The 13,683-nt window shown below is 47.6% G+C and overlaps 1 protein-coding gene across 4 annotated transcripts in view; it reads left to right on the top strand.

Annotated features, from left to right (window-relative positions):
* LOC101158088 (SH3 and multiple ankyrin repeat domains protein 2) overlaps nt 1-8,515 on the top strand; it is a 314,876-nt gene extending 306,361 nt beyond the window's left edge. For all 4 annotated transcript variants that reach the window (XM_023950566.2, XM_023950561.2, XM_078944892.1 and 1 more), the window contains one exon: nt 4,815-8,515. In XM_023950566.2, the coding sequence (XP_023806334.1) occupies nt 4,815-5,334 (520 nt within the window). In that variant the 3' untranslated portion in view covers nt 5,335-8,515. The remainder of the gene's footprint in view (nt 1-4,814) is intronic.
* Nucleotides 8,516-13,683: the final 5,168 nt, after the last annotated feature.

Raw genomic sequence — 13,683 nt, 5'->3', positions numbered from 1 at the left:
GGAGATCAGACACTGGGGAATGGGCCAAAGATCACTAGGGGTGTTTGTAAAAACCGATATGGCGATATATCGTGATGGTTCATTTGCCGATACTTGTATCGATTCAAAATGCTGTCAGGATGATATTTATTTATTTATTTCTGAGCGTCCTTCAGTGTCTGACTCTTGTTCTCCACTTCAACCTCCAACCACTAGGTGGCAGCAGAGAACACAGAGCCTCTTTGAGCAGCCCCACACGCACAAAACAACAGGAAGAACTCAGCTAGAGGCAGCTTTTTGTTATGAGACATGAACTACTTAGTTTTTATTTGGGATGGATACAGAACAGAAACTCTGAGTCATGTTGCTGCCAGTAACATATAAAAATATAGATTGCAGTGCTTTTTAGAGGCTCAGATCAGAACCAGTGAAGCTCTGCAGCTGCACAGCGGCTAATGCACGGAGACAAAATGCTGTCTGCAAAGCGGGTCAAAGTTCTGCAGAACCTCCCAGCAATAGATTCTAGTTCTGATGGATCAGAGTGATGTGTCCAACGCTCTGAAAAAAGGCCAACGCCGTGGCGATGAGCGTTGAAATCCGTATTTACTTCCAGGTGGAGCTGCAGCTGCAGAGCAGACTGTCATGGAAAAAAAGCATCTTAGCCACATTAATCCTTGTGCTATCTTAGATGACCCCCCCCTTCCATTGACGTGTTCTCCCTACCGTGACAAAGGTGGATAAAGGTGGAAAGATTTCATGTAAACCATGGACACCAGTGAAGATCACAAATCATTGAAGAAAAAAGGTTCAGAGCTCTGTCTAGTGGGTCTAGATGACCCAACTCCCAATGTTAAAGTGCCTAGAATAGCACTAGGGTTACAGTGGAATAACTGATTTTTTTTAAAGATAAATGAATATTTGAGTGTTTTTAACGTGATGATAACTAACCTGAAAGACCCAGTCCGATGAAAAGGGTGTTTTTAGTGTGTTCTTGTAGCATTTTCCTGATGATGGAGGACTTTTATGAAGAAATATTCGTTTTAAACTCTGTTTCTGAGTATCTCTTTATTTAAATTGTTGGGAATGAGATCGCATTGATGGTAAATCGCTTGGCAGCCACAGTCTCCCTGCTCTGGTCCATTCTGATCATCCACCGTCAGACGAACACATCCATGGACGTCTTTGTTTTCCCGGTCTGAGCTGGAATCTGGATCAGAACTGGGCGGCTCTGAGATTGCTGACCAAAGTTAGGTCGGGGGTGTGAGGGGCTGTAAGCTAGCAGGAGAGCGTGTAAACAGATGGGTGATGGGAAGGGGGCGGTCACGCCCACAACCCAGAGGTGAATTTCTGATGAACTCCTGCCACTCTGCAGAAACTGTGTCCTAGAAAATGACGCGGGGGGTTTTAAATTTTGACTAAAAACGGCAGAATCGTGACTAAAAGACGATCAAAGTGGGACTTTGAACAGAAAACTGCTTTGGGCAGCAGCCAGAATTGTTTTGGCTGCACCCCTTTGCCTCACTGCTGCTGTTGCAGAGACAAGTCAGGTAGAAGGAGGGATGTGAACCAAAGCCTCACCTGGAGACCTGGAAGCAAAGCATCAAGACAAAAACACGAAGACTTTGGCTCAGTGCTGCTCTTTGAACATGTGGTGGTTGAACTGTTAACACAAATGAACTTTTCAAAGACAGTTGGATGAGGGCCTCTTCAGGTCTTTTACGCTGAAAGTGACGCTTGAGTCTCACATCTGAATAAGACGCATCCATTTAGGAGGCAACAGAGAGTCAGTCATTTAGACGAGTCAGAGAGTCACGCACCTGAAGACTTCATTCAGTCTGGAGAGAGCACTGAGCATGCTCAGTCCGGCTGACAGACAAATGAAAGCTCACGCTGACTTTAGTCCAGACACTTGCAGTTTGCTGAAATAGTTTTTATTTAGTGCCGTGTGGATTTTTTTTTTTGCTGCTGCAGCTCTGAGGGTTTTCAGCAAACATTTGCAAACGGCGACTGTCACAATGTGCTGCAGTGGTCTGACCAGCTCTGGGAGAAACCTGCTCCTCCAGACTGTGTGCAGACTTTGTTTGCAGCAAAACTGCAGTAAAGTGTCCTCCTTCCTGAGGATGGGGCTCTTTAGCTGCAGGAAGCAGGAATGGTAAATGGCGTATACTTATATAGCGCCTTTCTTCCTACAAGGACAAAGCGCTTTACAGTCACAGACCCATTCACCCAGTCACACACACATTCACACACTGGTGGTCGCTCCGCTGCCAAACACAGGCGCCCGCCTACCACCAGAGGCAAGGTGGGGTTCAGTGTCTTGCCCAAGGACACTTTGACTCATGGGCGTGCAAGGCGGGAATCGAACCTGCAACCTTACGATCATGGGACGACCGCCCTACCGCTGCACCACGGCCGCCCCCAACAGGAACAGGGTCAGAGAAGCTAAACCAGGAGCTGTGCTAATTAATCTTAATAGGCAATTACATACTTTTCACATCCATTTAAGTCGTGCCACAGAAATGTGTAAGAGCAGCCGGCGTCCTGTCAGCATCTGAGGCTGCTGGCGCTCATCCGTCCTGACCCTTGCTCAGGTTTCTGTAAGGGGAGTTATGAACGAGTGTCCGTGTCCCAGCATGCTGAGCGTTGAGCGCGCGACGCTGTCCCTCCGTCTCCACCTTATCCGTCCATCACGAGGACAGGCTGCTGGGTAGTTCAGCTGTGCTGTGGCCCACTTCCACTCTGGCAGAGAGACCCTGTTGTCTTTCCCTCAGGCTGTTCCATATGTCACAAGCTGGAAGGAGCTCTATCTGGGCTAAACGGAGCTCCTCGCGGTGGAGAGAGAGAAAAGAGCACTTTCAGTGCGAGGGCTACTTTTGGCCTGGTTTCCTCCTTTGGCTCAGGTTCCCGTGCACTCTCGGTCCCTAAGCACAAACAATGCCATCAGGTTGTCAAGACGAGTGATTCAAAGGGAACAGAGTCTGCAGGATTACTGCGCATGCTTTGCTGTGAGAGGGATTTCTGCAGAAACCTGCATACCTGTCCCACCTGTGGGTCTGCCAGCATGATGGAGAAAAAACTGTTTCCTCCTTACAAGCTTTTTAAAATATTATTACAGATACAACCTTACATATACAGTATATATTAAAAAACAACACCCCTCCCTCCCTTTCTCCTCCAAGCTGGGGTCCTCCACCAGAGGCCTGGGAGCTTGAGGGTCCTGCAGTATCTTAGCTCTTCCTGTTCTATTCTGGACTGATAGGATGGTAATGGCAAACCAACCAGACATTGTAGTGGTGGATAAAGAACAGAGGAAAGCCGTTGTGGTGGATGTGGCAGTGCCAAGCGATGGGAACATCAGGAAGAAGGAACATGAGAAACTGGAGAAATACCAGGGACTCAGAGAAGAACTGGAGAAAGCCTGGAAAGTGAAGGTGACAGTGGTGCCTGTGGTAATTGGAGCAGTAACCCCCAAGCTGGAGGAGTGGCTACAACAGATACCTGGAAAGACCTCAGACCTCTCAGTCCAGAAAAGAACAGGAACAGCTAAGATACTGCAGGACCCTCAAGCTCCCAGGCCTCTGGTAGAGGACCCCAGCTTGGAGGAGAAACCACCCGGGGAGGGTGAGAGGGGCGTTTATAAATAAAAATGTGCATCATTATTCACTTGTCAGTCAGACAAGGCTGGTATTGACAATGAATAAATGAGTCAATAATTCAGTTTTTACAATTCAATTCTGTATGATTCCCATAATGAAGCAAGAGTGTAATAAAGGTACCATTTATCGACATGTCTAGAGACTGAAATACAATTTAATGAAAAAAGAAGTTTAATTATTTAAACTCATTTGGTGACAATTAAGGTTTTACTAATGTTTGAATAAATGGTACAGTCCATGCAGGAAAAGCTCATTGTAAGAAGGGAATCAAAAACTTACTCAGAAGAAACTAAAGAATATCTTGCATTACAATAATTATTGGCATCTATCTATCCATCTATCTATCTATCTATCTATCTATCTATCTATCTATCTATCTATCTATCTATCTATCTATCTATCTATCTATCTATCTATCTATCTATCTATCTATCTATCTATCTATCTATCTATCTATCTATCTATCTATCTATCTATCTATCTATCTATCTATCTATCTATCTATCTATCTATCTATCTATCTATCTATCCATCTATCCATCTATATATATATATCAATCTTTTCTACCTTAATTAAGACCCAATGTCTCCTTTACACACATAGAGCTGCTATCCACTAGAATTCTGACCCGGGTACATTTAAAAGGTCATAACCCCCCCTCCCCTCCCCCCTCCCCACAGTTATGGACTTAAAAGGCAAACATCATTCTGTCTGTCTGACCTCTGGACGACCTCTGTTCTGTGCATTATTACCACACACACACACACGTTTGTGTCTGGGACACTGCTGAGGACAGTGTGGGGTCGACCTTTGACCTCCAACCCTGCTGCTGGATTTGTTGACGTTTTGCTGTTACCTGAGCGTCAGAGCAGCCAAAGCTTTAGTCTGACCTGAACAAAGCGTGTCCGTGGTTCTGCTGGACCCGTTCAGGGCGGGAATGGGATCTGCTTCCAGACGGAGGCATACTTCCCTCTGAGGTGCCACGGCGCCGTGGTACCACTGGGCATGTGCTGCCATCGTCTGTCCTTTTGAAGTACTGCATGGAGGAGGGTCTAAAACCTTCAGAAACACCTTTGCTTTTGTCGGTCAGATGCTTTTAAGCGCTTCAGCGGAAATGTTGGTAACTTTTTGGCGTCTTTCGCAGCTGACCCGCTTCTCCTCTCTGCCCCCCACCCTAGGCCTCCAACAGACGACTCAGGAATGCGTAACAACGCCGCCGGCCTCACCTCCACGCCGCCCAGCAGCCTCCCGTCGCAGACCCACCTCTGCAGCCCGCCAGACTCCACCTCTTCCCTCACGCCCTGCTCCTCACTGCCTCCCTCGGTGTCCCCCACCCTGACAGACGTGTTTGGCCTCCCCACCCCGCCTATGGGCAGCGGCGGGGGCTACAGCCTCAGCTCCTCGTGTGGCGGCAGTGGGAGCTCGCGCTCCCCGTCGCCGCTCACGCTCATGCAGGCGGTGGCGGCGTCTGGAAAGCCCTTCGCGTCCAAACCTGTGGAGCTGTGGAGCAAGCACGACGTGGCGGACTGGCTGGAGAGCCTCAACCTGGGGGAGCACAAGGACGCCTTCCTGGACAATGAGATCGAGGGGGCCCACCTGCCCTCCCTGCAGAAAGAGGACCTGATAGACCTGGGCGTGACCAGGGTGGGCCACCGCATGAACATCGAGAGGGCCCTCAAGCTGCTGCAGGACAGATAAGCCCCCCAAAGGGGAAGGCTGCACGGGAGGGTCCTGCCCCCGGACGGACCCATCTGAAGCTGTGGATGCTGTGATGGAGGGGGGGGGTCCGAGTGGACGATGCCCACTGCTGTTTTTGCCCTATCGTCCTCCTTCGTCGCCCTCATGGCACCGCTCCGGCTTTCCTCCTCTTCCTCCTTCCTGAGCGTCCTGGGGTCAGGGAGGTCTGGAGGAATTCTGGGGGGGGGGGGCTGAGGGAATCGCTGCTATGCCACATCAGGGGAGGAGGCGCAGGAGACGGTGGAGGTTCAAAAACACGCTCGTCTTGAGTTTGGCTTCACGGACGGACTCGGCTCTCCTTCCTGCAGACTTTTTCCAGAGGCGGCGCACCAACAACCAGCTGAGCTGGTCGCTCCCTTTTTCTATCTTTGCTAGAGTTTGTTCAGAGAATATTTCTTCACTAGAGTCCTGCCGGAGTTATATTTCTGACTGCATCAAAGGTTGTAGAGGAAACTTTTAGATAGACTCCACTGTTTTCTGCCGTTTTCACCCGTTTGTGTCAAAACAAGAGCATCAGCCGGCGTATTGTAACTCATGCCAAACCACAACCTCACCTGAGTTTATGCACAGTGCCACACAGCCGCACATCACACAAACACGCTTGGTCTCCGTGGGGGGGGGTCTATGGCTGCCATAGCCACACGGCGTCCTCACGGAGAGGCGGGACGGCCGAGGCGACGACACAAACCTGGAGACGGAAGCTTCAGGCTGGAACTTCCTGAAACTTTTGTCCAGCTGCAGAAATGCTCCACCTCTGGCTTCTCCTTCATTTTCTCTCTGCCCTTGAGCGCATGTGTGTGTGCGTGCATGTGTGTGTGTGAGCACTGAGACCCGTTCCATCCCCACGACTCTGCGTTTGAGGCCACAGAACAGAGGAGCTGCGGCTGCGGCTGCGGCTGCGCTTCAGTCCTCCCTGAATCTGGACCTTCAGCAGGTCAGCACTCACAAACGCCACCCGGGCTCCTCCGTGGTGCCGGGGGGGTCAGACAGGTTTAGCGGCAGAGGGTCGGCAGGGTTTATTCTGAGGAGACTTTTTGGGAAATATGCTGGTTTCCTTTCCTGACGGTTGTTGCTAGAAAGCAACCGAACAGAAGAGCAGAAATTCTAAAAGGAACTGCGTTTCGGTTCTGCAGACGTAAAGTCCACCATGACCGGATTTCTCAGCGGTTGAGGAGCAGCGAGCAGCTCCCCGTCAGGTGCGTTCACATCACCTCTGAAATATCTTTCACATCCAAATCTGACCCAATTCTCCACCAAATGAGGGACTTTCTGAAAGTGCAGCTCATGGCTTCATCTGCCGCAAACAAAAGGTTAAAAGAAAACCTCGAGCAGGTGTGTGCACGTGACGTCATCACAACACAGCATGCACATGACGTCACCGTGTTGTCTGAGTGAGCCAGAGGAGTTGTAGTCAACAGTTTGTAAAAAAAAAATTGGATGCAGCAGCTTAGCAGCAGCATTTCACCACTTTCAGAAGTTTTTGTTTTCTTCATTCAAAGTAAGAAAAGTCGCATCTGTGGAGTCAAACTGTCAACATTTCTGTCAAATCCTGGACAGAAGGGACAGTTTGTCCGCCCCCCCTCATCCGTCCGGCATCTGCTGGGTTTCTGAGCTGTGGAGCAATTTGTGCCAAAACATTTAGTAATAACAATAATGTTAATATTAGAGCATTAAACTTCAGAACACGCTTTTCTGGAAGGCGGGTTAATGTCGGGAAGAACTTCCTGTGAAGCTCCACACATCTTTAGTCTGTGCCAACACAAACCTGTTTACTGCAGAGACAGCTGGTGCTGTTTGGTTCTGGTTCTGGTGCTCAGCTGGTTCCTCTGAAGAACCTGCCTGTTCTCCACAGACGTAAAGAGAATTCAGCACCAAGCCGCTCTGATCCGTCCTGACTGCATCCTGGCCGTCCTGTCTGTCATTTGAGCTCCACAAATGTCTTTGACCACGCCCTCTTTGGCCTGGACGGCTCCGCCTCCAGCCGCTTCAGCACCAGAGCTGAGAGCCAGACAGCCTTTAGGCTGTAAGGAACTGAACAAAGCTCGGTTCTGAGTTAACCGGGTCTGTCAGGACGGCCTATGAGAGGAGCTCATAGAGTCCTCCAAGGTCAAAGTTCATCCATGGACAGTCACTGCTGTCATGCAGAGAAAAACAGCTTATTGTCTGCCCCATCTGGTCGGGGGCAGGAGGACAGACCAGCCCCCCCAGAAGTGCTGGTCTGCTCACCGGATCTCCAAGACCAGAACTGGACAGAAGGGTTTTGCAGTTTGCAGGCAGCTGCTGCGTGGATGACCTGGAGAGGCTCTGTTGACGGGCCGCCTTTGACATTTTGATCCACAAATGATATCAGGACGAGCTGACTGTCCACGCCAGATAGACAGTGGTTCTGAGTCAGCCCCTGGCCCCAAACCAGCACCGGAACCAGCTCAGTGAGACTCAGAGCTCAAAGCCTCAGACCGCAGGACGGACAGCTGCTGCTGTCAATCATCAACCAGAACCCGGCAGTCCAGCCGCTTTGCCACGTTCAGCCTGGTGGCGTCTGAGTTCCCCTGAAGGCCGTGTCTCACAGCCACTACCTCCATTATGAAATGTAAAGCTGGTCATACGTGAACAAGAAGAGAAAAGCTGTGATTTTCACAGATGTATCACGAATGAACCACGTTAAAACCCCGGAAGAAGAAGGAATAAAGCAAGAAGAAGACAGAAATCAGCGTAAAAGCCAAATCCGGCTCAAAATTCCTGCATCAGTTCCGTCATTCCGACGTGACGCCGCATACACGATTTAAAAGGTTTACATCGATGGTTCATGCGTGAAAAGTCCGTTAGACGTGGAACGGTCCAGCGTTTCGTCTCACAGAAATCACACAATTGTGCAAGATTTTCAAAATAAAGGCATAAAAACTACAAAATACGAATGAACTGCAAAATTCTCAACCGACCAAAAATTTCAAACAGCTCAAAACCAAATTTACATAAAGACCCGTCGGCTGAAACCCGTGACGGACATATTATGAACACAAGAAACACGTATGAACTCTGTAGATCACGCATGGATCATAAAAGTCCAAAATTTCATCGGTGGAAAATGTACGTAGTGGCTGTGTGAGCCGGCTTTAAAGGGCCTATTTCACAAAAACAAACATCCAAATTCATAGAAAACAAAAGCGTTTAGCCGATCACCGCTAGCTCCACTGAGAAAGTGGGCGTGTCTGTTAGTCTGGGGGCGGAGCTGGCAGCCCACTCTTCCTGGAAGGGGCGGTTCCTCACTTTGTGATGTCACAATGTGAGGAACCGCTCGTTTTTATGCATTGGGAGGGGCTGGTGCTGAGAGCAGGTTTTTAGAGGAACTCTCAGAGATGAATAGATCAAAATACCACTTTGTTTTTTTTTATTAACATTCTAAAACACCTAAAAGCTCGTAAATGTCGATTTAGCATAGCCCTTTAACATTAGCATTGACTGCATACTTGTCTGTGATTGGCTGAAAAGTCGCACAGTGTCGGATGACAGCAGAGCCTTCATCTACTGTCCTATGTGTGATTCCCAGCTGCCTCATCTTCATCACCTTCGTCAGAAGCTGCCATAGAAAGTGTTGTTCTGGACACCAGTTTGTCTCAGAATACAGAGGAAAAACTCAGGAACCTCGTTTCTATTTTCATGAAAACGACAACAAAGATGGTAAAAAGGCTTTGACCTGACCGACCGGGCTGTCGCGTACCAGGCATCCAACCAAATCCCATCCCGCTGTCAGAACATACATGTTCCTGGACCTTCACATTCCTGTTGTTCTGTCAGGCCGTCATGGAAACGTGTCTGTGACTGGAGAACAACCTCTGCAGCTGTTTCAGAGAGGATGTGAGAGCAGACCTCTATGATGATCATGTCTGCTAACGTCTGAGAACCGCATCAAGAAGCACATGAGTCCGAGTAAACCAAACATTTTGACAGAAAATACGGTGAAACCGCTCCAGCCTTTTGGCCCAGCAGGCTGCGTGTTTCTGGACTTTTGCATGTTCTTGTGAGCATGTCAGAAACCGTCCATCTGTCACCGCGGCAACAGAAAATGCACAGAATCGGATGAGCCTAAGATCTGTGCAGCAATTTTCTTTTCAGGAAATAAACATGCGTGTTTCCCAAAATGTCGGGGTTTTTCTCCTCAGTTGGATGAAGGTAGCACTTTACTGCGCTTGAATCCCATCAAAAATCTTTTTGTGCCGTTTCGGATGATTCTAGAAATACTTTTTCAAGCATGCACAGCCACATTCTACTGGAGATAAAATAGTATTTTGTATTTATAGAGAGACTTTCTACACTTTTGAGCAGCACTCTTTGCTAACCAAAAGGCTAGCTGGCTCCTCAGTCCTGCTAGAATACAGAGGGAAATATTTTCAGTTGAGAGAATCGTCTCAAATCTGAAGCTTTTGAACTAAAGCGAAGCGCTGTTGTGACTTCAGAGGGGGAAGAGGGGAAAAGTTAGCCCAGTAACAGTTAAAGCAGATGGAGACGGTGATGATCACTGAAGGCACGTCCAGATGATGAGCGTGGAGGCGGGGTCAGGACGCCGTCTGCTTCTCTGACGCTTTCCAGGACCTTCTGGAGGTTTCTGCGGTTTGCAGTGTGTAAATACGAGTGTTTCAAGCAGTGACGTGCGGTCAGGGGAGGCAAGTGAGGCTCGGCCTCACCTGTCATCGTGATAATATAGAAAAACCTACATCAAGGTGATATTATTTTTCACTGATCCGGGTTAAAGATACATTTTTAGTTGACTAGCTGAAATTGGCTGAATTTGAGTGATGAACGATCACAAACTCCGGAGCTCCGCCTCATGTCTGACGGCAGAGACATGACGTCAGAGCGCGGCTGTGAGGGCGGAGAAAAGGCCGCTGATGAGCCTCGCCAGCAGGGGGCAGACGTGAGCTGAAAGCTGCTTTGTAGTAGAAACAGAACAGACTGAGGAGTCTGTCTCCATTGAGAGGAGAGACTCACTAAACGAAAGGAAATGAGGAAGACTGTCCAACAGATCCTAGAGCTTTTAGTGGAGAAGGATCGACGCTTGGACTCAAAGAGGAAGGACAAACATGGTTTGTAATCTTTGTACTTTAAAAACCACAAATGGAAGTATTTGAAAACTAAATTTTAGGCCTAAAAGAATTCTTTTTATGATGATTCTCACAGACAACATTTGATAACTGATTCAAGGACCAGAATTAGAAGTTGGAAAAATACCAGAGATAGTTGCTGAGGGTGAAACTGAAATGTGAGCTGAACACATCTGTATGACATCTGTTTACAGCAGATATGAATAATTTATACACAGGAAGAGTGTTCTATCCATGTCTATGACAGAAATATCCTCTGGAGGACAGATATCTTCTTGTGTGTATCTTCTATGCCGTTACCTGCTGTTGGATGAATGCCTGAAATGTTCAGTTCTCTCATTGTAAGTCGGTGCCTCACCTGCCATCAACCTCGCCGCACGCCACAGCTTTCAATCTATGTATAGTGCGATGAAGGAAAAAAACTGATATTCTTTGAGAGTTATGGTTTTCAGAGCTGACCTGATGACCAAAGCCCCCCCCCCTCCATTCATCCTGCAGAGGATGCCTTAAATAGTTCACCCCTCCTGTCCCCCCCTCCCCTGACCTCTGTTGTGGTGATTTCTTCATGAGCACATCCCGTCTGTGGTCTGCTCCACAAGCCCACGCTGGTTCGGTCCATCCCCCCCCCCCCCCCCCCCCAGCTTTGTGCAGCTTTTGAGGAGTCGGACCCTCAGGAGCTTCTGTGTTCTGTGAACATCGGCCGCACGGAGGCCGGCGGGGGCCGCGCTGCTACGATCCTGTTTTCAAAGTCACGGCGGCGCGTCAGGCAGGCTAGAAAAGCACAGTATTTTTAAAGATTTGTACAGAATTCTATGAAATTTTATAGAGCTTATCTGAACAAAAACTGTTGAACTCCGATGCTTGAATTGCCAAAAACCAGAAATACTATATATAAGTAGATACAAATGTGGATTACTATTATTAGATTTATGGGTTATGTAAGAAGCAATATTTATTCTGAATGAATTTCCTGGGTTGTGTTTTCTTTTTCATTTTAAAGTGACATATCATGATGCAGAAACTCGTCAGTGTTTTAATGAAGTGTTGCCTAAAGTAGATCCACTCTACTGCAGTAGATTTCTCTCTTTTGACCCATCAAGTGACCACAGAAGTCGGGTTTTTTTCCTGACAAACACCGTCTGCCTGCTAGATCTTACATGTGAGATCCCTTCACGGGACGGGGGCGCCCACTCTATCCGTCGTCTTGCATCGGGGTGACCCTTTCTTTGAATCTTTTGTTTTTCTCATGAATAGATTTTATTCTTTAAGTCTTCATAGGGGCTAAGATGTTTTCAGTAAGATGTGCAGAGACTTGTGTTCATGTTTTCTATGTTGCTGTAATTTTGTGCTAATAAATCATCATAGAGTCGATTAATTACTGAGACGAAAAGAGAGAATTTTCCTCGTCACAGCACTCTTCCTCCCCTTTTGCCCCACTTGATTACCCCAAGATTTCATGTATGGCAACCAAAATTCACTGTAAGAAATAAATATGATATTGCACTAGAGCTGCAGTCCTTCCTGTCTGACTGGACTCTGATTCATGCTTTATTTTTATTTGATTTTTCAGACTTTATTCTGGGTTTTTTATGAACCCTTAACTTGTTGAACGTTCATCATGTCGTTTTCTAAGTTCATTCCATGACTTTTACACTTTCAGGAGAAACGCTCAGACTGTGGATTTGATCATCATTTTAGAAATAAATAACCTTTTTCCTTTAAGTCCCACTGCGATCATCTTCTGATCCATTTTTAAATCCTTCCCGGTGGCCTTTTAAATACGGCGATGTCAAAACCAAAAGAGTTTTGGGTAAGACCGTTGGCGCGGAGCAACCCCGCCCCTCTTCCTCTCCCTGTTGCTGAGAGCTCTCTGTTCACACGCTCTCCTGGTAGCTTACAGCCGCTCACACTGCCATCTAGCGGCCGTGCCGCACAGCCACAGTTCCTGGCGTTCGTCCGTGTGCGCGGATGTCCGTCACGGGTTTCGGTGAATACGGTTTTGAGCTGTTCTAAATGATGCAGCCTCTGCGTATTTTACTTAGTTTAGACGCAAATATTACGTGATTCTGGTGCGATTCTGGTGAGATGCATAAGCAAATGTGCGTCTTCCCATGACCGCTCCACACATGGCTAACAACTTTTCACGCGTAAACCACCAATGTATAACTTTTATATCGCGTATACGACACAAATATGTCAAAAAGGCCTAATTGACGCACAACTCGCACACGGTTCAAGTGTGATTGGTCTATTTTTTTTCCCCCTCCAGCAGTCTATACCGAGTAGGGGTCTTCCGCTCCCCCCGTCCGGCTCGGCCAGCAGCTGACTCAGAACTAGTTTGGATCAGAAGAATCCAACTGAGTAAAGCGTGGCGAGGGGCCGGCGGCGGGCGCTGACCATGGTGCTGACGTGATTTCTGCTCAGAGTAAAGAAGCTCAATGCAGCGCGGGGTTACGTGTTCTACGTGTTCCGTGGTTTTAATGTTTTAATGTGAAACATCTGTGAAAATATCCCAAAGAACCACCATTGTTCCGTTTTCACGTATGACCAGTTTCCATCCGTGAAATATGTGAAACATGTACGTAGTGGCTGTGGGACACGGTCTCTATATTAGCGGTGCAACAGAAAGTGATGAGCAACGTCAGAGCCATCCAGCCGTCCGGTTCTGATCCAGACTCCAGCTCAGACCAGGAAAACACAGACGTTCATGGATCTGTTGATCAGAACGGATTACCGTCGGCTTCTGATTAACAATTAGCATGAAAACAAATACAAATGCAATTTTAATCCTTTTATGTATATATGTGTGTGTCAACCATGAGAAGAAAATGGGACAAGAACATTTTACAAACATTTTTCCATCAGAGTGGGTCTTTAAAGGATCCAAACTAACCGAATGAAGAGACTTTGAATGTTTTTGTGCTCAGACGTTAACATGAAGACAGATCAGAACTGCTGCTGGCTTCCTGAAAGCAGGAACGTCTAAACGCATCTTAAAAGGGATCCGTTTGGAAAAACCTTTGCATTTAGCAGCTGCGTTTGGACATTTGAGGCTCCAAAACATCAAATATCAGCTTTCTTTTGATAATTCAGACAGTGAAAGTGCATTAAACATCCAAACATTTTCCTAGAATTCGGATCTGAACATCATAAATGGCGTCGTGTTTTCTGCGTTCATGCTCTGCTTTACAGTTAAGCATCTTCTGCTCAC

The sequence above is a fragment of the Oryzias latipes genome, chromosome 3 (assembly GCF_053564925.1).
Source record: "Oryzias latipes strain Hd-rR chromosome 3, Olatipes_Hd-rR_3.1".
Taxonomy (NCBI): Eukaryota; Metazoa; Chordata; class Actinopteri; order Beloniformes; family Adrianichthyidae; genus Oryzias; species Oryzias latipes.
This window is presented reverse-complemented; position numbering and strand designations above follow the sequence as displayed.